The sequence below is a fragment of the Chiroxiphia lanceolata genome, chromosome 19, assembly GCF_009829145.1.
Source record: "Chiroxiphia lanceolata isolate bChiLan1 chromosome 19, bChiLan1.pri, whole genome shotgun sequence".
Classification (NCBI taxonomy): Eukaryota; Metazoa; Chordata; class Aves; order Passeriformes; family Pipridae; genus Chiroxiphia; species Chiroxiphia lanceolata.
In genome coordinates this window covers 12,508,466-12,533,745 of record NC_045655.1, presented here as the reverse complement: position 1 = coordinate 12,533,745, position 25,280 = coordinate 12,508,466, and the positions used below count along the sequence as shown (strand labels likewise).

General features: G+C 46.7%; 3 protein-coding genes across 5 annotated transcripts in view; 1 reads left to right on the top strand and 2 right to left on the bottom strand.

Annotated features, from left to right (window-relative positions):
- Nucleotides 1-117: 117 nt before the first annotated feature.
- Nucleotides 118-12,428, bottom strand: LRRC45 (leucine rich repeat containing 45). 3 transcript variants are annotated; one of them, XM_032707083.1, is made up of 18 exons: nucleotides 11,265-11,542; nucleotides 10,627-10,688; nucleotides 9,936-10,030; nucleotides 9,670-9,740; nucleotides 9,172-9,350; nucleotides 8,339-8,467; nucleotides 7,650-7,762; nucleotides 7,034-7,092; nucleotides 6,839-6,916; nucleotides 5,797-5,932; nucleotides 5,419-5,496; nucleotides 5,135-5,246; nucleotides 4,892-4,962; nucleotides 3,900-3,992; nucleotides 3,234-3,326; nucleotides 2,179-2,352; nucleotides 1,939-2,086; nucleotides 118-1,533 (listed from the first exon to the last, which is right to left on the bottom strand). In XM_032707083.1, the coding sequence occupies exons 1-18, from the start codon at nucleotides 11,516-11,518 to the stop codon at nucleotides 1,337-1,339; spliced, it is 2,142 nt and encodes a 713-aa protein (XP_032562974.1). In that variant the 5' UTR covers nucleotides 11,519-11,542; the 3' UTR covers nucleotides 118-1,336. The 3 variants fall into 3 exon arrangements, with proteins under 3 accessions (XP_032562974.1, XP_032562975.1, XP_032562976.1); XM_032707085.1 differs by lacking the exon at nucleotides 11,265-11,542 and adding an exon at nucleotides 12,138-12,428 and having other exon boundaries at nucleotides 120-1,533; XM_032707084.1 differs by lacking the exon at nucleotides 9,936-10,030 and having other exon boundaries at nucleotides 11,265-11,505.
- CENPX (centromere protein X) lies at nucleotides 11,584-12,960 on the top strand. Its single transcript, XM_032707087.1, has 5 exons — nucleotides 11,584-11,646; nucleotides 11,727-11,778; nucleotides 11,865-11,918; nucleotides 12,174-12,262; nucleotides 12,398-12,960. Exons 1-5 carry the CDS (start codon nucleotides 11,608-11,610, stop codon nucleotides 12,410-12,412), a joined length of 249 nt encoding a protein of 82 aa, XP_032562978.1. The 5' UTR covers nucleotides 11,584-11,607; the 3' UTR covers nucleotides 12,413-12,960.
- Nucleotides 12,961-14,796: 1,836 nt separating this feature from the next.
- ASPSCR1 (ASPSCR1 tether for SLC2A4, UBX domain containing) overlaps nucleotides 14,797-25,280 on the bottom strand; it is a 37,533-nt gene continuing 27,049 nt past the window's right edge. Inside the window, exons 13-16 of the mRNA XM_032707086.1 lie at nucleotides 19,139-19,190; nucleotides 18,352-18,421; nucleotides 17,837-18,024; nucleotides 14,797-16,473 (exon numbers count right to left, since the gene is read on the bottom strand). Coding sequence (XP_032562977.1) covers nucleotides 16,460-16,473; nucleotides 17,837-18,024; nucleotides 18,352-18,421; nucleotides 19,139-19,190 — 324 coding nt within the window. The 3' untranslated portion in view covers nucleotides 14,797-16,459. The remainder of the gene's footprint in view (nucleotides 16,474-17,836; nucleotides 18,025-18,351; nucleotides 18,422-19,138; nucleotides 19,191-25,280) is intronic.

Below are 25,280 nucleotides of genomic sequence, written 5' to 3'. Positions count from 1 at the left end.
TATCCACCTGTAACAGGCATTTAGCTCCAGGACAGGCTGGCAGGGTTTTCGGGAGAGTAACACAGCAGGTGGCCCTGCCCTCCACATCAGCCAAACATCCAGCTCATCGTTGTCCAGTCTTATGGCAAAATGCAAAAGCTCTTTATTAAAAAAGCAGAGCAAAACCCAATATAAAAAATCATGAACACAAACCAACCAGTCCACACAGAAACTTTCATTTTCCATTCGTCTCCTAAAATATGTACTGCAAGATCACTGTTGTTGCCCCAGAGTCATTGAAGGAACTCACAGGAGGCTCTCAAGACTGCTGGCCCCTTTCTCCAATTCAGACTCCCGCCACCCTTCCCTTTCTCCAGGTCACACAAGGCCTTGTGCTGTCAGGAGAGGAATCGCCTTCTCTCCCTTTATGCTCCTAGAGGCAACTCCTCTGTTTTGAGACAGAAGCATTGCTCCTCTCCAGGGTAAGGCCACAGTACTCAGCTTCAGGGGCCTGGGAAGCCATGAGGACAGTTTTGCCATTTGTCACAGTGAAATCAAATCCTGTTGCATATTGGCCACAACATCTTCAGCCAAGGGCTGCAGTTCATAGTGAAGAAGCACAGATGCTGACCCCCAACCACCCAATGGCCTCTTCTCTGCCAGTCAATGCTGTAGAAGTTGAACTACAGCCAAAGCCCAGCTGTCCCACAAGGACATGGACAGCACTGCACCGCAGCCCCTCTACACAGCTGTTTCTGTCCATGCTGAATGCAAATCTACTGCCCACCAACACAGCCAGAGCCACGGCAGGGAGGGTAAATGAGCCAGAGAGGGCCCTATCAGACTTCACTTCCATCTGTAAGCACTGGGTGAAAAAGCACAGATGTGTAAGATACGGTGCTTCCAGAAGTTTCAGGACCCCAAATGGCTCCTGCCCACAGGGAGCTGTGAACACTGCTGTCGCCTTTTATCAGGTTTCACTGTGAACAGCTCTGGCATCCAAACGAATGCTGCAGAAGGACTCTGCCAGGGAACATACAAACCAACCCCCCAGTAGCAACAGGGTGTGCTGACAGGCTGGTGCTGTGTAAAAGGACACAGAAAATACTTAAAACGCTGTGGCAGCTCAGGGGAAGGGCTCCACATCACGCACTCAGACCCACGAGCCTGGATGGTTGTTTCCCACTCCCTTTTATGTGGTCAGGAAGATTTATGAGGAGTGAGAACAATTTTCTGTGTTTGCAAGCCTTTGTGTCATCCCGCCCTGATAAAACTGTCCTGTTTAGGAAGAAGGAGCTGTACCTGAGTTGCTCACCCTCTCCTCACAGCAGGTATTTGGATCCTTTAAGCCATGCTCTCATTTCCTAGAACTGTGGGTTCCAAAGGGGGGTCCCTGCACATATGCCATGACGGCATTTTGCAAGAAACTTGCTCGCTGGGCCTCCTCTTCCCTCACCCTGGAGATCTCGGCCTCTTTCATTCTCAGCTTCTCCAGCAGCAGAGAGACCTCACCCTCTTTGTCCAGCAGTGCTTCACGGTGATTATTTGACAAGGCTGTAAAAGAGCAGCATTAGTAAACAAAATTAAGGTGTCCCTGGGATAAATAAGAACATGTTATAGACACAGCCACAGGCAATGGAAGTGGGATGGTCAACAAGCACATGAGAGAAGCTGCATGAGACAACATGAGAGGTTTTGCACAGACAGCATGTTACACTTCACTGTGTGGGAAAGCCAAACATTTTGCTTGCTGTGCAGCTTTGGGTAGTTATCTGAGTCTTGGTCTCTATAAAATGAGGACAAGAATCCCTGCAAATACACCAGGATGGAGAGTACAACTCATAAGTGTACGCACAGGCAGGAAGTGCAGGTGTTACTACCTGTAAGCACAGCTCAGTTCCAGACCCCGTGCAGGGTAACTCAGCATCACCATTTGAGAAGCATGAAAGAATCCATCACCTTTCAGCTGTCTTTCCAGAGCTGCAATCTTCTCTCTCAGCCCATCCTGTGCTGTGCGTTCAGCTTCCAGGTGCCCAATCTGCTCCTGTAATTCCACCTTCACCTTATTCACTTCTGTCACTTTCTCCTCTTCCTTACTGTTCAGGTCCTGACACACAAAGACAAATCCATGAATGACCAAACAACTTCAGCAACTTGTTCTGTCCCTGTGGTGACCATCTCTACTGCAGTCCAAATTACCTGCTGAAGTTTCTCCAGCTGCCTCCTGAGTCCATCAGCATGCAGGCTCAACTGTTTGGCTCTGGCCTGGGCTTCAGCAACCATTTCTTTTTGCTTAAGGCAGCAGTTCTGAGCTTCATCCCGTGACTCAGTCATCAGCCGCAGCTTCTCTTCTAGGTGTTCAAGTCGTTGCTGCTGTAAGACACAAAGGAAAATGAAAACATCAGTCCCACTCCACCCCTGTGAAGGGATTCTCCCCTTTTTGTTCCTAACACAGTGAACCCTTGGCTGAGTCAACTGGCACTGAAGAACAAGCACGGGACTTGGCCATAAGAGACACAGCCCTGCTCCTTGCAGACAGGAATGACCCCAAGCTGCTGCTTCTTGCCAGGGAGGACACTGATGGAGACTGACTCACTGAGAAAGAGGCAGGTCCTGGGCAGATGCACTTGATGCCACCACCAGTCTTCACAACCAATGCAACCAACCCTTCACTTCCTTCATACTCCAAACGGCTCTGAAGCACCACTGTGTGCAGCAAAGCAACTGCTGGGTCCCACACATCAGCTTTTCTATGTCTGTAACTCAGTGAAGCATTTTCTTTTGTGATGTTACATATAAGTAACACTGAAATAGCTTTTTTGTGTTTTCCTCATCCCTTGTTCTCTTTCACAGGATATTAACTTCATTGCCATTTTCACAAAGTTCTATTCAAACAGTGACTTTATTTGTCCAGCAGCAGTAGCCACCCGAAGAAACTTTTCTGAGTCCAGAGAAACAGGAACACCCCATGAAAGTTGCCATTAAATGGAAGGAGCGACATCTGGCTGTTGGCTTCAGAAGCTGGCAACTTAAATGAAACCTGCTTTGACAGGATCCACATCAGTTCTGTTACTACTGGAGACAATTCAAATCAGACTTTTCAAGGCTCCTTCTTCAGCAATCACACCATTTGCAGGCCAGTGAAACCCAGAGAGGGGAGTTACATAGCAGTTCCCCAAGACTAAATCATAGGTTAGGCAGTCAAATCGCTTCTTTCACACAGGGGCAGGGCTACAGACAGGTCTTATCCTCACCTCCTCCAAGCGGGCCTGACTCCGGGCTTTTAGTAACTCCTCCTCTGCCTGGCCTCGCTCAGCAAGTGCAGCTGCTTTGACTTGGCTCAGCTCCTGCCACAGGAACATGGAAAAATCATTCCAGACAGAGAACCTGCATCACTGCAACACTGACCAGCAAACATTAGCAGCTTCCAGTCGCAGGCTACAACATGACACAGATCTCCCTCTCACTCAGGGGCAGTGAAAGCAAGTCAAGATGACAAACCTTTTCTTCCCCCAAGATTGCCATCACAATTCAATGAGAATTTCAGTTATACGAGGGCAAGTAATAGGTAAAGCTTTCCAAAAGAAGGCAATAGGAGAGAGCAGTGCTGAATGTTGCCGGGAAAACAGATACGGAGAAATGTGCTACACTACTTGAGACCACATGGGAAACCCGTGAAGTCAAATCTTGGTAAAACTCTCACCATGTTCAATGGAATCCTTATTTCTGTTCAATTCGAATTTAGAAGTTTCTCCTTGGAACCTTCCTTAGTTCAAAGCAGTAAAAATAATTTTAACTGGTATACTGCTCTTTTCTGTTCTTCTCTAGACCACAAGACAGTCTTTACAGAGGTGAGCAATGGAAGACTCCACAAAGCTCCCCTGGCAGCCTGCTCTTTGCACTGCTTACACCTTTCTCACCTCCTCCAGAGATATCCTGATGGTCTCTAGCCTCTGGATCCTGTCCTGCATGGAACGTTCACTGGCCTCAATGTGCTGTGTCATATGATCCACCTGCAAAGCAGCAGAAACCATTTAAGCAAGTGCTAGAAAAGTATTCCCATTTCCAGGTGTATCAGCAGGGCCATTTGTCATGAGAGAGAAGCATCCTCTCACTGACCCACCTACCACCTAAGAAAAACTCTTACCTCTCTAGAGCTCCCTTAGGAAACTGTAATAGAGATAGAATCTGCCCTCTAGAAACTGGGAACTTCTAGGCAGAGATCCCTCCCAGGCCATGACGAAAGATACAGAGCCCAAGTTCTCATTGTCAAGTGGTACAAAACACCACAGATTCATTTTCCAGCTATAATGTGGCTAAAATCTTCCTGGCACATGTCTTTTCTTAGAAGACTTCAAAATCTTCAGAGAAATCTATTGGTGTAATCTTATTTTTGAGAGATTGCACACCTCAATAAACACTGCAAAGAGAACTGATCATAGTCTCTTGTCCGGTCCACACTCAGAAACAACCCCCCTTGAAACATAACAGGGAAAGAACTGGCATGCTGAGCCCTGTTAGAGGATTGTTGTGTACAGCATGTACGTCTCAATTTCCTCCATTAAAGCGTCCTTATTTCAGAAGTAGGACAAGACTGCTTATTCATAAATACCTCTGTGCATAGCAAGACTAACACAAGGGCCAGCTCCCAGCCTCTTTTGGAGCATCTCATACCACTCTGGCCCAGACTCTTGCAAGCTACAAAATCTTACTAGCTGGTAGAATGTCTTGTGACCTCTTAAAGCAGGCTTTGCTTGAAGAAATGGCCCATTATTCCCACAGTAACTCTGAGTCCACTAACTTTTCAACCTTTTTAAAAGCACCTGACAGCAAACAATGACCTCCAGTGGTGCCTGTATGTCAGGACCAAAGAAAGACTAACCTCGGGATGCTGCAGAAACCCCATCCTTACCTCTTTTACTCGAAGGGATTCCATGTCTTCAAGGCTTTGTTTAAATCTTCTCTTCTCCATTTCCAGACGTTCTGCAAATCAAAAGCAGGCATATCACAATTCTGGCATTCCTGCCACGCAGGCTGTATTCATACTTTATCACACGCTCTGCTGCCCTTCCTCTGTGACTGCCCTGTGCCATTGACTCAGGAACAGTGATCCCAACCACAGGTGTCCACTAGTTGTTTCTGCTCCTCCACTCACCCTCAGCCTGCACAGCCCGAAGCTTCAGCTCTGCAGTTGTGTTGGCCAAGTCTTGTTTCACCTCGAACAGCTGATCCTGCTGAACTTTGCACTTCCTCTCCAACTCATCCACCTACAAGAAAATTACCACCACAAAGGATTTTCTTTTTCTATTAGCAGAAAAAGCTGGCTGTACAGGACAATGAGTACAGACACAACCAAGGATCAAAGCAGAAAACATACAGACAGAGCAGAAGTTAGATATGTTCAAGTCCGCCTTCTCAGCCTTGGACTTAGTTTCCTACCTGGTTTCTCAGCAGCAGATTTTTCTCACTGGCAGCAGACAAGTCATGCAAAAGCTTGCCTTCTCGATCAGCACTTTCCTGCAAACAAAATCAAAATTAAAAACCTGTACTCACCTTAGTTCTTGCACTGTCAACATATGCCAACCAACACCACACCCAGTCAAATCCAACCTACCCCATAAACACCATGGCTCCTCTTCATACCTAGCACTCACCTATCTAATTTACACAAGAATTTTTGTCGTGGTGGCTTTAGTTAACCCACTAGTACTAAAAAAATCACACTTCTCTATCCCTTGCAGCATCCCCCAAATCTACACAAACAACTTATGACCTGGAGCCTTGCCCTCAAACCTAACTAGGACTTATTCAGCTCACCTGTTTTTGTTGCTGGAGCTCCCTGAAGTGGCACTCAGCCACACTGGTTTGTTCCTGTTTCATGGCATTCAGCAGCTCTCCCAAGTTGTGTACCTTCTGCTCAGACAGAGCCAGGGCAGCTTCAGTCATCTGCAGCCTTTAAAGAGAAACACTTCCTGGAGTCTTTTCCAAGGCAGACACTGCAGCGAGATCTCCACGCCATCTGGTACAAGGTGCTAGCACCTATCTGGCAGTGGATGAAATCAAGCTAACTGAGGCAATTTTTGCCCCTAGGAAAAGGACACCACTGACCTCTGTACCCAGCAGCATCTGCAAACAGTGACCTGGGACTTCTCAGGGCCCAGTGTTCTGGTGCCCTTTGCATTTTCCCTGCCCAGACCCCTCCAGAATTTGCTCACTCTCACAGAACAAAGCTGGCTATTTTATACCACTGCAAGATTGTTTAAAATTATGGACAGAATTTTAAATGTGAGTAGCAGAAGCAATTTGCTTATTCTGTCCATGAGAGGGACATGTCCACACCAGGGCATGGCATAATAAAACTGCCTCTACCTGGCATAACTGAATCAGCCTGGCTCAGGAGTGTTTGAAGTCTAACCACTGTCATGTGCATATGACTCTGCACAACCTAGCACTGCTTTTGGGAAGCTCCACCCCACTGTTCCTAGGCCAGGCTCCTTCATATCTGCAGTGATTCTCAGAGAACACTGCCAGGGGAAGCAGGTACAGCCTCCTGCCAGGCTGTAAACCATGCAAGGAACAAGCCCCCATCCCACCCACACAATCATTTTTCTTCCTTTTTACCCTCTGTAATTCACTTGCTCATACACCAAGGCACTGTAATTTTACTTAAAAGCTGGCTAAGCGTCTAATGTGGCCAACTCAAAGGCATGATCTGACCCTAATTTCTGGATATTACTGCAGAACTAAGCAAAACAGTAAACCAGCTACTCTACAAGGTTATTCCCCTTCTTAGCAGCTCTGCTCAGTCCTGTGTATATAGCACAGACAATGGGAAGGAGAAGGTTTTCCTCCTCCATACTTGGCTTTCAGTGAATTCATAATGGAGTGCTGCTCATCCAATGCTTCCTGCAGTTGGCTGACTCGTGCTGCGGACACTCTGCATTTCGGAGACAAAAAAAGAAGAAAACAAAAAGGTGGGTAATTTCTCACAGGAAATGGGAGAGGGCTCAATTCTGCCATTGAAGAGCAGAAAGCATTTAGAAATCCAACCCACCTCTCACTTTTGGCTTTTTCTTCTTTCTGCTTGTCTACAGTGTCCATAAAATCCAAGAACTGTGAAAAGGGCAAAATTCAGGGAGAAAATGAGCTGCATCAGCTTAAAACAGGTATACTTCTCATGCTTCTCTTCCCAGAAACAGCTGAAGACAGGTCAAGCTACTATTGGAAGCAAACTGGAGGTCTGATGCATTTATTAGCACATCTGAATGAAATTATCAGCTATAGGGACTCTGCACCCTGCGGTGCCAGAAGGAAAACAGACTCAGATCTCTAGGTTTATACCACTTGGAACATATCAAAGTAGCTGCAAAAGAACTTAAAAGTATGAATATGGGTTAAAAAAAATCACCACAACTCCTGCAGAATCCAGAGTGAATACGTTCAGCAGGGATGTGTCCATACCCATACTTGTCATTTGACTTGATTCCCGGTCAATGCAGCTCAGAGGAAGGATCCAATGTACTCAAATCATGCTGTGTGCCTGCCCATAAAAATGCACGTGCAACTTCAGGTGCACAATATTACTGTCACTGAGTGTTCTGTAGGGCTCCAAGGGAAAGCAAAGGATTCCAGCTGCCCTATTTGAACTGCCAACATGTATGATTGCTGACCTGCTTGTTCTTCTCATCCTTCAGATTCAAGACCTCCTTGTTGAGGATGTACACTTGGTTCTGGGCCTCACTCAGGATAGCCTCACGGTCTTGGTTGTGATCCAAGGCTTGTTCTGATGCAGAGAGCAGGAGAGCATGCACAAGTTTCTAAAGCAACAGAACAGCAAGCACTGCTGGAAGAAACAGCGCTCAGGATGACACCTGGCTATCAGAAGCACCAGGGAAGCTTCCCTTCTCAGGCTGGCCCTTGTAGAGACCTCTCACCTTACACCACCAGGTGGGATGAGATCTAAGAGAGCACCATGTATTGGGTAATCAATATCCCAGGGATAGAAAAGCTGTTCAACTCTGCTGTGGGCAGGACAACAACAGCCTGCACAAGCCACATCAAAACTTGGCTACTCAGAGGCAAACTAATCTCAAGTTCTCCCACATTCCCATGGCACAGTAATCTCTGACTCAATCCAAATTATTTTTTTGCTCTTGCTAGTGAAAGTGACACTTCCAACTTGACCAGCTCTCACTAAAGGACAAGAGGAAGCAATGTAGGGCTTCCAGTATAAATGCTGTTGAGAAAGGGAGGAAAGGAGGAATAGCTCTCTTCTGGAGCAGCAAGTGCCCTATTTCTCTCAAGTGCTGAAGTGGGAAAGGAGTTAATGACTCATTACTGCACAACACATCATACTTACCCACAGCTTTCAGGATGTCGCCAGGAACATTGTTCCCTGCCAGCTCCAGCCTCTTCAGCGACTTGTTTCTGTGCAGGCAGTTCAGCAAAGCTCGGCCACCCAGAAGCCCGATATTATTCCATCGCAAATCTATACACAAAGCAAACTTTCACCATGGCAGTCACACATCTGCTAAAAAACACAAGGCCCAAGAAACCCCATGCTCTTTATACATCTACAAGCGTGGCTAACTAATCCCAGATGGTCTTAGCATAAACACAGGTGAACACTGTCTCCCTTTCAAGATGAATGAGAAGGAGAGAAAGTAATAGACAAAGCAGGAAAGGTAGATACATCTTCTTTAAAGTGCAGAAAGCCACTACAGTTCAAAATCTACACAAGTCTGCCTCTTGTGCCTCTTCCTTCTACAGCCAAAATCTGCAGATAAGAAAGAACTCGCAACAAAAGCCATGTTCTCCTGAAGGAAATTCCAGCAAAATTCCATATAAGGACAAAGCAAGTGTGAACTAAGTCTCAGAGTCTGTCACGAGGCATGCCAACAGCATCTACAGATAGGAATGAACACACTCCCTCCTCTGCTAAGGACTGTTCTGCTCCAACTACACAATTCTTCAGCTGCGGGTTTGGATCCAGAAATTCCAACTACAGTTGCCATTCTCCAAAGACCATGGGGTTGCGACCTTTCCCTGCACAAAGACAGCAATGCACTCCAGACCGACAGGAACTGGGAACGACACCAACCAGTTGCCAGAAGTCAGGGCAGCCTGCAAGGAACCTGAAGACATATATGTGCGTGTGTGCATGTGTAACGTACATGGGCAAAGAACCCTTACCCAGCTCCTGAAGACTGGCATTTTGTGTCAGTGCCACGGCCAGCTCTCCAGCCCCTTGATGGTTAATCTGGTTATTGCGCAGATCCAGCCGCTGGAGAAAGTTGTTTGCTCCCAGTCCTTGGCAGAAAAAGGAGAAGCCTTCCTCCCACATGCCAAGGCTGTTCCATTCTAAGGTTAGGCTAGGAAAATCAGACAGGATTGGAGTTTGTGGAGTGAATGGACAGCTGCATGAACTTGAATGATATGTGGATCATGGTACCCAGTCAAACACCCAGCTCCACGAACAGACTTGGTTTCAGAGAGCAGGATGCTGCCATGACCTGGCATCCTTTGAAAGGGTGCCTCCAGTTCTCACTCCTTCACCTCTCCCACCCGTCACAAGAAATTGTACCATTCGATGTTCCTCCTACCCCAGTAAAAAACAGCCTCAGCCCTTTTCAACTGTTGTGCTCCATCTAACAGGAATAACACAAAGAGAGGTAGACACAATTTTTTTACCTCCGGATGGATTTGTTCTGCCTAAGAAGTTTTCCCAAAGCCTCGGCTCCCACAGTTCGTAGGTTATTTCCCTGAAACAGAAGTCCCAGGTGATGAGTAGGCTACATCTGTCCCAGTCCGCCTACCCCATCAACCACCACCAGGTGCAGCCCAGCTGTAGTGCCAATTTCAGTTGGATGAAGATAGTCCAACCACCATTTGTTTCACGTATCAGTCAGCTTTCCACAAAATTAAAAGCCCTGAAGGAACAGTGGATCCATACACACCTCTGGTCTTGTGAGGCACCATGACCAAGAGCTTGCAAAAATCACAGGATAGCACAGGATCATCATGGGCCACAATGGGACAGAAAATGGTGATTCTAGATAAGCAGAACCATTTCAATATACTTCATTAAAAAGGGCTCGGTTAGCACTAGCACAAATGAGAAAGAAAGGTGCGACACAGTTTGCGACTGTATATTCAAGAGAATAGCTGTATGTCAGAGAAATACAGACAGAAAGTCACTCTCAGTAGTGACCATCACACCTGAAGGCAGATGCCCAGCGCCAAGGCCAGCCCAGCCGAAAGGCATTGGCAAGCTGGATAAATTCTACAGAAGCACAAGTCAAACAGTTAGTAACTCACTGATCAATACAGAGACACAAAGAAACCCCTACATATGCCTCATCTGACTAAGCAGCAATGGACAAAAGATATATAGCTATAACTTCCTATCAAAACAGAGTAACCAAATAAAAATGGATAAAGATGATCTGCAAAGTAACTTTGGAACGCTGTGACATGGTGTTAAGGACACGACACAAGGAACAAGTCACTTGAGAACAAAATCCTTACAGAAGTATGCATCTTTCTGAACAATCCTGCACCAGAACTGTCCAGTTCTTACTCTGACTAAGCCTGTGCTCCTTTTTTCTCGTCCACCACTTTGTCCTAATTCTATTTGAACAGACTCACCTTCAGATCCAAAGATTTGACTGTGGTGTTGGAGCAAAGACCATGCAACAGAAGTTTTACACCTGAGTGAGAAAAAAAAAGAGCTGTTTATTTCATCGTGGAACCCTTTGCCTGAGCCGAGAGTATATCGTCCTGTCAAACAGCCAGCTCAGGAGACGTGGCTTCGAGAGACGAATGACTTGGTAAAAGACCACTGCTGCTAGAAAGCGTGAGCCTGAGTTTTTAGGGCAGGAGACTGTTTACACAGTCTCAAAGAGGTGTCTGGGCAGAGCTCTGCACGGGAGCTTGTGCACCTGCGTGACCCAGCCCCGAGCTCAGCCCACGCCTGGAGAGGCCCCACAGCCACGGCTGTGCTGCCCCGGGAGCGCCTTCACCGCCGGCGGCTTTAACCAGCCGGACTGTCCCTTCCGTCCACGGCCAACAACAGCAGAGCCGCCTTCGAAGGGGGACGGAACCGAGGGGCGCTTGACCACCCGCACTGTCACAGACTGGGCGCCTTCACCGCCCCCAGACACGAGCGACCTCCCGCCCCGCCGCCGGGCCCCGCTCGCCGCCGGCAGAGCGCGGGGCCGGGCCCGTTCCGCCGGCCCGGCCTGAGGGGGCGGCGGGGGCACCCCCGACGCGAGTCCCGCGCGCACCTTCCTCGCTCAGGCCGCAGTCGCCGAGCGCCAGCGCAGCGAAGGGCGCGGCCCCGGGCAGCAGCCGGCCCAGCGCGCCGCACGTCTGCAGCGACAGGCTCTGCGCCGTCAGGTCCAGGCGGGCCCGCGCCCCGCCGGGCTCCCGCAGCCGCCGCAGCACGGCCTCCTGCGGGGCCGCGCCCGCCGCCGCGCACAGCCGCGCGTACTCCCGGCGGAACCGTTCCATGGCCGCGGCCCCGCCGGAACCGCTCCATGGCCGCGCGTGCTCCCCCCGGCCCCGCTCCATGGCCGCGGCCCCGCCCGCCGCGCGCCTGCGGGAGGCGGGGCCGGCGGCGCGCGGGACATGGAGGAGCGGGATGGCCGCGCCGGAGGCTTCAGGAAGGTGCGGCGGTCCCGGCGGGGGGGGGCTCGGTCCCGGGAGGGGGGGTTCGGGCCTGCTCATCCCTTCCTCTCTCCGCGCAGGACACCGTGGACCGGCTGCTCCGCCTCCATTTCCGGGACGGGAGGACACGAGGTACCGGGGCAGCGGCGGGCGGTACCGGGAGGGCCCAGGCGCGGCTGGCTGGGCCCCCGCCTGCCGTGAGCGCCTTGTCGTTGCAGTGAACGGGGACGCGCAGCTGCTGATGGCCGAGATGCTGAACGTCTTCGTCCGAGGTGAGCGCGCGGGGTCAGCCCCAGCCGCCCTGTGGGCCCGTTACCGACCGGCGGGCCCCCCCCGCCCCAGCCTTCGCCCCGAGCATCCAGCACTTCGTCTCATCCCGTGCTGCACCAGCTCTGCTGTCTCCTGCTTCCCGCACTCCTCCGGGCTACCTCCCTCCTAGGAAACTAGCCAGGCCCCCCGGGCAGGACCCCCCTCCCTGGCAGCTCCCATACCCCTCTCACTGCCCTCCGCTTTCCCTTGTCCTGCAGAAGCGGCGGCACGGGCAGCGCGGCAGGCTCAGACAGAGGACCTGGAGAAGGTGGATATTGAGCATCTGGAGAAAGTGCTGCCGCAGCTGGTATGTAACCGTGGGCCTCAACTGCACGGGAGCAGGATGAGGATGTGAGCTGAAACAGCTTGATGCTCTTCCCCTTGGGAGATGTTTCAGGAACGTGGCCTATGTGCTGACTGGCTTGCTGCTCTCTCCTTACAGCTTCTGGATTTCTAGAGGCCTCCTGAAGCACATGCTGCCTGCCAGCAGATGGTCCTGACCTGACAGCAAACATCTGTCTCAGCCTCAGAGTCCAGCTCTGGGAAAAACAGTTTCAACTTCTTCTTCCTCTGTTGTTTTGCTTCTGTTTCCCCTCTCCTTTACCAAGCACAATACAGCCCATAGCAATGATGCTGTCAGATACTATTTTTGAGAAGAGGCTGTCATAGGCTTGTTTTGTTCAGCTGAGTATGTAACTGGTTTCCGTCTTGCTGCTTTACTCCTGTTAACAGGGGCCTGTACTTCACAGCATGGTAGGATGCCGTTGCTTTCTCAGCTAATGTGAGAAACAGGTGCTGCTTCACAGAGATGCATGGAAAGACTTAATGGCTGGAAATACCATCCAGCCTTCAGGCTCTCCTTGCCTCAGCAGGCAGCTGTGACAGCAACTCTAGTAGCTCCAAGCCTGTCTAATGAATAGGTCGTTAACAGGAGCTCAGTCACAGGCTCTTGCCAAGAGCAGGTAACTGATCTTTATTTTATAAATAAACAGTGTCTGTCCCTCACTACCTTCCAGTATTTCTCTAGAGCTGTGACATCAAAGAATACTCGGAACCTTTTAACCATTTGATATTCTCCTCAGAAGCTGCTTCCCCTCTGCTATAAATTTGTTCTCACAAACATCAGTAAGTTAAAAACCCGTCTCCCTCCCTTCGCTGTAATTAATCATCAAAAGTCAAGTTGCTTCAAAGACTTGAAGAGTTTCCCCCTCACCCACCCTCTTCTCTAAATCTTTGTAGGAGTAAAGGAAAAAAGGACAAAATAACAAACAGCATGTGTGAGAATCCCACATCACGGGACAGCCTGGCCCCTCTGGCAGTGGGGGGAAGGGAAGGAGGGGCGGGGAGCAGGGGGGCGCTATGAAATAAGAAACCTCACACATGTGGGCAGGACCCACACAACCCAAGTGGCTTTGTTGGGAAGTGCATGGCCCCTGCAGGAGCACCACTGACGGGCCATGGCTCGGGGCCTGCGCTCCTGCTGTGGGATCAGCAGCAAGCAGGCCTGTTCCCAGGGACAGCTGTGGCAGGCAGAGGCTCAGTAGGTCCTTGTACTCTTTTCAGCCAGGAGCTATCAGGGTCATTCCTCAGGACACCAGCCACTTGGAAACCTCATGAAAACCACAGTTTAATACACATTCTGATGACAGTACCAGCTTAAGCAGTCCCCAGCAGCCCTCTGCCACTCAGCCAAGACAACTGTTTGTGCAGCTGTACAACGCACCCTATGAAGGAACTGACCTAGTTCAGCCTTCAGCCCCACAACCATTGGTAAAAAAAAGGCAATAGCAAAAAAATGCAACTAATGCTACCTTTGAATGCCCCAAAACCCCAGGGATGAGTTCAGCTATTACAGCAGAAGTGATACTGAAACAAAACTAGCTCATCAGGTACCTGCAGGTATTGTTCTGCAGCAGGGCCGAAATCCTTGTAGCAAGCAGCTTAGTGAACAGCCTGCAGTTTTAAATGTCAGGGCATCTTGTCCCCCTTAAAGAATTCAGTCCTACTTTCTTGCCTTTTCCAGATTTCAGATCCTCATCTCTCCCTCCTCTCTGACTCCTACTGACACAGGTCCCAAAGCTGCTGCCATAAAAAGGCTCGAGTTCCCTTTGCTGACACACACAAGCATTGACTCAAGAGAACTGCTGATGTGGACATTAGTAGTAAAGCAGCATTTTAATAGCAGCAACAGCTAAAACTAACTCTTCTTTGCATAGGGAAGAGGAATAAGACCTCTGATCTAGCTGTTAAAGGTACTGATTTTTCATTCTTGTGCTTGTATTGGGTTTGATGTGTGGCTGAGTCACACAAGGGTCAAGCACAGGCAGAACTGCCTGAGAGAACTCACAGTGAGCAATATGAAGTCTAGTCCTCATCCCTGCACTTAACCCATGAAACTGCCCCAGGAATACTGATATTGCTGCTTGTATCCCTAAACTACTTCTATTTTCCCACCTCAGGTACTTGCAGGTGACAGTTACAGTACTTGCTCTTCATGAAACTGGCAGAATCAGAACAGCTGAGCAAATTGGCACTATTTGATGTCTCCTGTGCTCTTCAAAAAATAAGGACAAGCACATCTGAAGGCACACTGCAACAACTTCCTTCAAACCACACTGCTTATTCTAACCCTGGGAATCAAAAACACCAGCACAAGTATTTCCCCACCTATCATTAGCAATGGCTTCTGGTTTCCCCCCAATATATCCTGCATAAATTCAGCAAAGCAGCTCTAGCTACAGTCTGCCTCTGACTTGTATGACATGAGTAAGCCTGACACAGCACCTGAACCAAGATACAGACAGTCCTGTGGAAGGTAGGCTCAGTCCACACTTAATCCACTAAAGCAATAAACTTTAAACATTATTTTAATGGGTTTTTGGTTTGCTGTGGTATGCCTTTTATAGCCTGTCAAGCACTAGAAGAGCTTGCTTTCCACAGGGAGGATTTAGAGCGGCAGCTGTACATAGTGCTCTCACATTCCCCACTGCCAGTGGCCGCACACATTCCCTGTTTATGTTTGGGTGTCATATAAGAAATCAATCCATTTTTTTGGTAAAGCATTCTGCTCCCTCTGCTTTGAGTCTTCTTTTTCCTCTTACACCTTTCTTTCATGCCTCCCCCTCCCTCCAAGTTTCTTCAAAGCATCTAGGACCATTTGGAAATAATTAGACCTGAAGGGAAATGTTGGCCAGGCTGGGAGACAATAACAAGTGCCAGGAACCCTGGGTGCCCTTTCTAGCCACTTTGAAGTTCATTCAGATGGTACAAAGCTCTGTTTTGCTTTGTTAAAAAAAAATGGGAGGAAGAGAATGAGGCATGACAGGCCCATTGAAAAGGGAGCAGGTTCCTGTGAACTGACAGAGAGACCAAGTGCTGGGGCAAGAAACATTATCAAAGGGACCGACCAAAAGGGCTCCCACGGCCACTCTGCTTTATTACATATACAAATTGTGCAGATGTGCATGTAGTGCAGAGAGGAAACAAGGAAAGTGGAAAATATGGTATTACTATACCATGGAACCCCAGCTCTCCATGGATCATTGACCCACAGAGAAGACTTCAAATAGAATCCAGCACCATGGCTGCCGTGGCACTACAGAGTTCATCTCCAGTGTAATGGCAATTCTAACCACCAACATTCATCCCCACAGGACGTCTGCAGAAGGCAATGACCCGGACTGGGGCTTTCCCCCAACACGAGTGGTGGTGCAGGGCATGGCCACCCTGCTCCAGGAACACTCCAACCACCAACCAAACAGACCCTTTAACTGGATGGCTTTTTCCTTGCTCTAATTACTGGTGTTAATTATACACAGTGAAAATAGAACTAGAGCTTAGGGCAGAAATAATCTCAAGAGGCATTCCATGAACAGATGTGTTCTTTGTTAGTAAGATTCTGGCAACTGAACACAATACAAGGGCAGCAGCCCAAGAGGTTCACAGGAAAGGCCAACTGAACTGGTTTAAGTGACCTAAGTGCTTCCTCTTCATTCACTTTCCAGGCATCTATATCCAAAAGTATCAGCAGCACTAACTCCACCCAGCAAGAAGCAGAGAGAAGTCTTGTTTTAGGCATCACTTAACAACTATAGTTAAAGCTAAACCAGATTGTATCTTGATGCTAGAATCCAGGCAGATAGACTCAAGTGATCTCTGAAGGTAGAACTGGGAAGATTGAATTTAAAAATATGGACAGAAACAAAGTCCTTCACAGAAAGTATATAGAAATTATATCCCACTTATTTCTTTATGCTTATTATTTGCATGCAATAAACCTTAAATTTCACTTCTAACCTTGCTTCTGTAGTCACAAAGACCATAAACAGGCCTTCCACTCCTCCACCAGGTGCAAGTGGCATCTGAAATAGCAATTCTCTTTTTATAACTAATGTTCATACAGATTAGCTCTCCAGGGCCACTAACAATTTCTTACGCATTCTGAGTAAGTTCATCAAGACAGGGGGATAGCTGATTGCTCACTGATCCAGCAGCCCAGGATGCTTCATCTCTTTCCACCTACAAAAAAACCCACAGGAGCATTAAAACACTTAACATGTAATTTGCACTGTCTCATTTCTCAATAATATGATCTGGTGGCTGAGGGCTCTGGACACTGCTGTGCTCAGGCAGCCTTGGAGACCACATGGGAGCACTCAGGGAGATGGAATTGTAAATACATCATAACTTTTGGAGCAGGGAACTTCATCCTTCGTGTTATTAATATGTATGTTAGAGCATATTATTAACCTTTCATACTAGCTGTTAAATGGGAAACCTGCATGGGCAGGTGAGATGATATTTTGTACTTTGTCCAGATAATCTTTACTTTGTCCAGATAATCTTTACTTGGGAAAGAAAACTCTAAAGTGCAATGCTTCAAACATACTGGAAGCAGGCAACAGTGAAGATCCTGTTTCCCACCGCATCAGTATCTCAGCACCAATCTATACCAGACTGGCCACAGCAGGGAAATACAGCAACTCACTGTTGGGAGCCTTCAGACCTTATGGTCTGCTTGCTGGAGCTGAGGGCCCCACAGTACCTTCCAGAAACAAATACTAAAAGCTGATATTTGGCATTAGTAGCCAGGGATTTCCATATAAGCATTACTAGTTTTGTTGCTGTTAAGGGGGCTGATTTAATGTCTCTTTTTTTTTTTCCCTTTTTTTGATTTCCTCTCTTCTCTCTCCCTCTTGTCTTTGCCACTGCATCAAAAAGTGAATATTGCCAACTGTTTATTTCAGGAATCCTTCTTCTAATTATCTCATATTTTGTATAAATTCACATAAAAACCACACACATAAGCTATTTGTTCGGGAACTAAAAACAAGATTGCAGTTTTCTGATGAGGATAAACCAAGAAAAAATTAGTAATGGAAACTTGGTTGCAATCTTCATTATGGAAAACCACTACTGGTTTGCAGTGAAGATTTAAAACAGGAAGACCAGCTAAAAAAAATTCAAGAGAAAGAAAAGTACTAAAACAGACTACAGAAGCAAAAGGGAAAATAATGCCAGAGATTTAACAGATGACATTGGCCCTTGGTATGTAGAATGTCCTGCCTATTAATACTTGAACAACACTGGCACAGTTAAGAGCTCAGTGCATCAAACCAAAAACATAGTTAAGAATGCTGCAAGCATATGGATTAGGCATCAGACTCCCCAGTGTTCAGAGCCTGCACTCAGATCCTTCTCCAGTGAAGGCTCAGGTTCAAGTCACAAACTGATGCGTGATCAACAAGCAGTGAACCAAGCTCCTGCATGCACAAGCTGACATCTGCAACAATACTGGCAACATCCAACACGTTTGGCAGAGAGGAGCCTGCCTTTTGGGGCAGTTTAGAATGAACAGAGCTCTCCTCTGATTTCATGATACCTGGCAGCTTCAGCCATTTGGGGATTTTCCCAGGGGTCCTTCTCGAGCCCTGCAGAGCTCCCTGTGTGCTGGCTGCTTCCGGACACTCGCTGCTCTTTTTGTCGCTTCCTGCTTCTGGCTCAGGCAGGGACGGAGCTCTCGATGCTACAGACGATGAAGCAGAAGGAACTAGTGATCTGGAAAAACACCTGAGAAAGAAAATAAGCAAGGAGAATTAAGCTTCATTTTTCATAATAAACCCTGTACCACCACCACCTTTAAATTTTTTAAGTCAGATTGAAATGGTTCTTCTTTTTCCACAACAGAAGCACTAGGATTTACTTGATTTAGTCACTGAAATCCTACTTTGCAAAGGACTCACAAAGCTATGGAGTATGACAGTATGACTGTTTCTGGAGAGCAGGAAGCCCTAGCATCTTCAAAGAACATTTCTTTGTAGTAAGATGAGCTCATTTCATGCTTCCCCCATCCCTGAAATACTCAGGCATTTGCAACTCTATTCAGTCTCAACATACCTGGCTACTAATAAATCAGCTGCAGAAGGGGAAACTGCAGAGCTCAGCAGGTCCGATTTCAGGTAACAAGCTGTTTAAAAATGAAATCAAATCACTCGCTTTGTAACATAGACACATCAATCACCACAGTATCACATAGCTCTCAGCTCAACAAATACCTGCTGTATACTACAGTAGATCTCCATCACCCTTGCCCCAAATGACATAGGACACTTTTTAACAATGAAAGTTTCTTTCACAACTCAGAGGTGCCCTATTTCATCATTCAAACCCTGAGATCTTGACATTTTCTTGCAATGCTCACTGCATCTCAGAAACTTTTCTGTGAAGCCAGAGCGTGCTTTGATCTCTGGGAGAAACAGGGATTCTAAGCATAAACCAGAGATGTCAAAGTACCAAAGATTCAGATCTGTTCTACCATCTTCACCCAATCCACCACCACAGGAACGCTGCAAAAGCGTTTCGTAGTAATTTGGCTAGTTAACATTTTGAACAACAGGATTTTTTTCTACAGAGCCATTCTTCCATCATTCTTGCTCTCATGGCAGACAATGCTTACTCCCCAGCCTAACAAATCCCATAAAAAAGGTACTATGTCTACATTTGTGCTCAAGTTAACTGACCAAGCCAGCTCTGAAGAGCTTCAGCCAGTTGGACTGGGGACATTCACCAGCATTCTCAAGGACTGCAGTACCTTTTGTCAGAAGATCTCTGACAGTAAGGCTGTAATTCTCAGTCTACTACAAGAGCTATACAGTCAGCTGAAAGAAAGAGGCAATGCACTCACCCCTGCACTCCTCAGATCCAAAATGAATTACAGCAGTTGGAAAGAGTTTAGCCTGCAGCAAAAGGGGAAAAGAAGGTATCACTGAATGTAGATGCTTTCACAGTTCACAGGGAACATTAGAGGCAGGTTAGACAGGTAGGTACAGACAAATTCATGGAGTTCAAGCCAAGGTCACTGAACTATCTATACTTTCAGAAAAAGTTAAACTTGAGCAGAGTACAGGGCACTTGGACTACAATGTGAAGCAAAATTTTATTATCTGTTCTACCACACGCAGGTGATGAGACCTGTACAGCACGTGCTCACTGTGCCAGTGCCCTGCCATTCCTTCTCCTCTGCCCCCATATCTCCTGCCATTGTACTGCACACACATTCTCCACTGCTGAGCAGAGAGCGGGAATATGAAGAAGAATCTTCTGAGATCTGAGTGGCTGATAGCAAGAGAAGAAAAATCTAGCTATGCCCTCCAAAATCTATTCTAGATCATTTTATTACATTTACACCCTATGGGGTCTATGTCTACGGTCGAAATTTGTCAAGTTTGGCCAGCTTTCCAGGACACAGTATTTCCTTTTATAAATCCAGCCTGAATTCCTAGTTCCTACTTGTCAGAATAATCGCCACATTCAAACACTTTTTCCATCCCGTGGGTTTGGTTGTTATTTTTTTCCCTTTATTTCAATGGAAGTTCCTGTGACTGGTGTCCATTTCCTCTCGTCCTTTCACTGGGCACGGCTGGGAAGTCTGGCCCATCTCCCTTGCTGCTCCCCATCTCTTTCACTGCACATGTTGACAAGCCCCCCAGAGCTTCTCTTTTCCAGGTTGAACAACCCCGACTCTCTTTGCCTCTCCCCATATGTCAGACGCATCGGTCCCTCATTATCTTTTAGTCCTTTGCTGGGCACCAGAGAAACTGTAAAACTGGACTCACAGTCCCCCAGTTCAACTAAAGAATCACAAATGCACCTGTAGGTAAAGGAGGGACCTACCTACGGAGGTTGCTCTGCCATCTCCAGTGACCACAGTGTCACACCACACCTTCAAAAAACCCAGTGCTGGAACTAAGCAATACATTAGGTAGCACTACCCCGCCATGTCCAGATGGTGTATCCAAGTGTTCCCAAGGGAAACAGAGAGCAACAAAGTCAAAAGTATTGAACTTAGTACTAAAATCAGACACTGCTGCAGGCACAGGCTTGGATTTTTAAATGGTTTGAAGGTGATATGCAGAAGATTAATACGATATGGTATAACCAGCTGTACCAGAAAGGATTCTGAAAGAAAAATATTGTATTTATTACCTGCATCACATGTCAGTATAATACCACATAAAGAAAAAGTAGCTGAAACAATTCTGTTAAGCTTTTAGGAAGCCTTATACTAAGAAACAGGTAAAGACACCAAATCATAGAGTAAACTAAATAAAAGCAACCCACTCCCTCACTTGGTATCATTCATGCATACTTGGGAACTGTGCAGGGCAGACTGCCTGCTCTGAAGTTTTCCTGAGCCTCTGTTGCCACCATCAGCTCAGTCTGGATACTGGAATGACGGTCCTTGGACCTGATCCAGAACAGCAGTTACCAGAACTCAGCAGAACCCTGATCTTCACAGAGGATGTTGTGGACAGCTGCCCTATACAGAGACTAATAAAACTGTATTAACTGAAGGTAAAATGAAACAGCTTCACCTATCTTCCTGCCTACAAGCTTCAGATGAGCATGTGGTATTACACATTTTTTTGATGCTAATCCAAAGGCTGTGGGAGACTGTCTCACACAGCATGGCCAACATCACACGAGACTGAAGCAGGAGACATTCATTAGCCTACTCCAAGTTTCAGCTCCTGCTAAAGCATCCAGGAAATTTCACATCCTTGAACTGACATTTTAGCAAAAATAATTATTTATTAGGTCTTTTAACATTTCATTCCTCAATCAACAGGGCCTAAGGTTGCCTGCTCCAGTCACAAAGACGGCTCTCCATAAACTTTTTTAATTAAAAAGTACCAGACATGGTTTAGAAACCTCAGAGAAAACTCTCACAAGAGCTTTGATGTTTTCGCTGCATTCGTCTATTTAGGAAATGGGTGCCTTAAAAAGGGCCCCCCAACACACATACACTGAAGCCCTTTTACACACAACATCCTTTTCATGCCAGCTGCAAGTTGGAAAATGAGGTTTTTGTAGTGTGTTAGTGTTGGAATTTTTTAATAACCTCCCCTCTCTTTTTTTCACCTCCCAACCAATTATCTTGGTAAATAATTAACATTCTGAAGAAGATAAGTAAGCACAGCATCTCAGAGCTCAAAGCCCTTTAGTTCAAAGCCCTGCCCTTTTCTCTTAGTTTCCCTGCTGCCGCCGCTGAAACTTCCTTGTCAATCAAGCTCTGGGCACACACATCAAAGCCTCATGTGGGAATGGCCCCAAGGGGTCAGAGAAAATTCATGGCAGGGCCTGTGTGAGGCACAAAGAGAGAAAGAGAGTGAGAAACACAGACCAAGAGCTAGACACACACTCAACGAACAAACACACAGACAGACTGTGCCCCACTATAAACCTCTACCCTATTTACTCACAGGTTGTCAAATAACCATAGTTCTCAGTTTCAGGATCCACGTCCACAATCATTTCCCACTGCTGGCAAAACATCAGTCCAAATGTTTCAGTTCAAAATCTTAATTGAAAAAAACTCAGAGGAGCTAGACAGCAGCCCACAAGTACACAGAATGCAACCTCCTTCCCATGGCTCCTTTCCCTGCATCCCTATCCCTTCCTAGGGGTCAGCCAACACGGAGTCCCCTCTTGCCAAACTTCCGTCCAATAAGTTATTTTTCTTCAATTCAAACAGACTATTGGCTCATGCACAGAACCCTTGGTTCAGCTTCCTTTGTGCAGAATTTTCAGGTACCAATCCCAGCACTTCCTGAGAGCTCAGTACAGAAGGCAGCTGCACCTCACTTCTCACCCCATGAATTCTCTAGCCAGTCACTAGCAGGACATAATGCTGTCCCAGAGTTTCCTGAAAAACGAAAGTATTTAAATCAGCAGCAATTTTACATTAAAAACAAGCAGGCCAATGGAATGATCCCACTGTCCAAGGGCTGTCTTGGCACAAAGAAGAGAAGGCTTTAGTAGATGCCATGCAGGAAAACATGCAAGCCCAAAAGTCAAAGCCTCTAACATTTTCTAACACAGCTAAGAATGTAAGGATCACACACTGGCTGCTCTAATGTTTGCAGTTGTTCTAATGCATCTGCCAATGTTTCTAGAAGAACAACTCTCCAGTTCTTAACCTCACTTCATAGGATTCTTTTAAGATTATCTGTGAATCAGAATAGATTTTGAAAACTCTTAGAATCACACTGAGCCCGTCAGATTGAGTAAAAGAATCAAAGGCTGTCCAAAACAATTAAGTCAAAAAGCTCCCTTCAGTTATATGCAGAGAATTACCACAACAGGACTGAGCCAAGAGCCAGTTACTACACTCAAACACCCAGCACTTCTTTTCCTTGCTGCTTTGATTTCCAGCCAAAGAAACAATGCCATTCTGACTGGGGAAATAGATGCTATTATCTATTGAATTAAAATGTTCAAATCACACTGTGCAAGACATATTTACAAGATACAGTCAGATCTTGCACAGATCTGTACAGATGCACCAACAGCCAGAAATCCAACTGAAAATGGTGTTCCACTGTGCAATTGTATAGATGCAATACAGATGCAATTGTACAGCAACGTGCAATGTAAATAAAAATGCTTTGTGCTTGTGGGTTGGTTTTAGGTTTTTTTTGGTTTGGTTTGGCTTTTTTTGGACAGATGAAAAACTGAGACCTAATGACATTAAATAACTTATTCAAGGTCACACAGGATGGCAGTAGACAAAATAAGAATTAAGTATGAGAGTCTCTAGAGCCCCATCCAAGGCCATAATCACAGGACAGCTTCTTCTGAAGGGATTAGAAAGTCAGTGAGGCAAGGAGAGAAGGAGGTCAATGTCCTGCCTATTGCTCTTCCCATTTAGGAAGTATCATTCCAAATGACCAACTTCTCAGATTTTAAAAAGATCTAACACAGCTTCATCCATTTGCTTAGTTACAGTTGCAAAAGTTTAAATGAATGCTTTCCATTTCAGAGATCAGAAGACCAGCCTGTTACTCATAAAGCCACATTTAGTCTGAAACTATGCAGCTGAGTAACTCCAGTTTTACTCAAGAGAGGAAGCGAACAGTTACTTGGACGCTGCGGTGGTGAGCGTGGTTTGTGACAGCACGGCATCCTGGCACAACGAGGCTGCTGCATCTCGCATTCCACGATAAAAATATCCACACTAGAACAACGTTCCGGGTGAATCCAGCTGTGATACAGCAGAGAAACATTTCTGCTTTGTTTTACTGCGTGTTTTAGTAACTTGTTCTCTAGAACACAGAAAATATTTCAGGCAGAACCCTCCCCAAATAATGGCTGAATACTTCCTCCTTCACAGACATACACATGCAAAAAAAAAAAAATCCTAGAACAGAGCACTGCAGATGATGTACATTATTCCCAGCAGTTGTTCTGTTCCCTGACAGAGCAATGCTGTCAGACCAGGCAGGGGCTGCTGTCAAAGGGAACTCGCAGCTGCCAGAAGGAGCAGCATTCTTTCCGTTACATGATCTGAGAGGATCTGCCACAGGTCTGCTGTTAGTTTGATGTTAGAAGATGAATAAGAAAATAAGCACTTCAAAGGAACACGCGCATGGAAGGAGAAACCCAAGCTACCAACATGAAATACTGCATAGTACACACACCCCAAACACATAAACTAGCTCTTGGAAAATTCAACTGGAAAGCCAGTGGATCAAAAGGTTCCCCAGCAAGACTGCACAGCATCACTGAAACAGAAATAAACACCACAGCTATGGTGAAAGGGGCAGACCGAGTGGTTCATGTTTATAACCTGAGAACAAAGCTGCCCAATGTGAACAGCAACTGCCGAAGGAGGTGGATATCCTGCAGCCACCACAGACGTGGGACTGATCCAGCTAAGACAGAGGACCTTTAAAATTCATAAGGCAAAGATAAGATTTGAAAACACTGTTTTGAGAAGGCTACCTAATAAGGAATCCAGGTATAAAGAGTATTCATTGAGCCCCTGAGCCAAGATCAGAAAGATCTGGCCTCCAAACCTGACAGCAGCAGTGAACATTTTGGGCAGGATTTCCACTCTGAATGCAGTTGTCCAAAGAAGCTCTCACCAGGACCAAAGCACCCTGCCATACTTGAAGCCAAGCATCATGAGGCAAGCATGGACAGCCTCTGCGAGCATGGGTAACAGGCCTCACCACAAACAGGAGGTGAGATTGCTAGGAAATGCAGTCAGATGAGAAAATCCTGAATGGAGAAGTAAAGGGCTAAGACTTTTAGGTGAATGCCATCCTCTGTGCTGGATGGATTTCAGTATTAATTGCAATTCTCTTTGCTAGTGAGTGCAATAACCACAAGGCCTGCCACTGGAAGTGCCTCTAACAGACTTAACTCTGATGAAGTAATTTTTTCTGAAATTCCTTCAGATTTTTGCCAATAGAGAAGGCTTCACGCTGACCGTAGCTGGCTTCACTGAACAGGCATGCCAGATGTACTGCCCAAAGTGGCATTAACAAATAGGATATGGAAACAGAACCAAAGGCAAAGAAAGGAACAAACAGCTCGTCTGGATTTCTGCCTCGTGGTACGCGCCAGAGGAAACATTCGGTGCACTCTAAGATCTGATTAGAAGACCTAAATATTTATGTGGAAGCCTGTGGATTCCTTTAGCTCCTCTGAAGACAGAAGATGGCCTCCTGCCCTCTCTGCTGCCTGGACTTTTCCAGTGGCCGGTACTCCTACTTTCTGCTAATTCTTTCCTAGTATTAACTCAGCAATCAATGATTTTTTTCCACTAACCCACCCCAGATACGCACTACACAAGTGCCTGTTTCTGGGAGGAGAAAGAAGCTAAGAAGCAACTTTGAAAAGCTCAGACAGCCTAGAAAAACACAAACAAGGCACTAGAGCTATAAGGCATGCAAAGCCAAGTGCTACAACAGGGAAGCCTGTGGTTGATCAGCTCTGGAGAGCAGAATATTATAAAACACTTCAAGGGACATGAGAAGAAG

Coding starts and splice junctions, on each gene's coding strand:
- LRRC45 (XM_032707083.1), bottom strand. CDS start 11,518: ATGGAGCGGTTCCGGCGGGGCCGCGGCCATGGAACGGTTCCGCCGGGA. Junction 5,933..6,838: donor ATGAATTCACTGAAAGCCAA/GTATGGAGGAGG, acceptor TTCTCTTTAAAG/GCTGCAGATGACTGAAGCTG. Junction 2,087..2,178: donor AGCTGGAGAAACTTCAGCAG/GTAATTTGGACT, acceptor TTTGTGTGTCAG/GACCTGAACAGTAAGGAAGA.
- CENPX (XM_032707087.1), top strand. CDS start 11,608: ATGGAGGAGCGGGATGGCCGCGCCGGAGGCTTCAGGAAG. Junction 11,647..11,726: donor GCGCCGGAGGCTTCAGGAAG/GTGCGGCGGTCC, acceptor CTCTCCGCGCAG/GACACCGTGGACCGGCTGCT. Junction 11,779..11,864: donor CCGGGACGGGAGGACACGAG/GTACCGGGGCAG, acceptor TTGTCGTTGCAG/TGAACGGGGACGCGCAGCTG.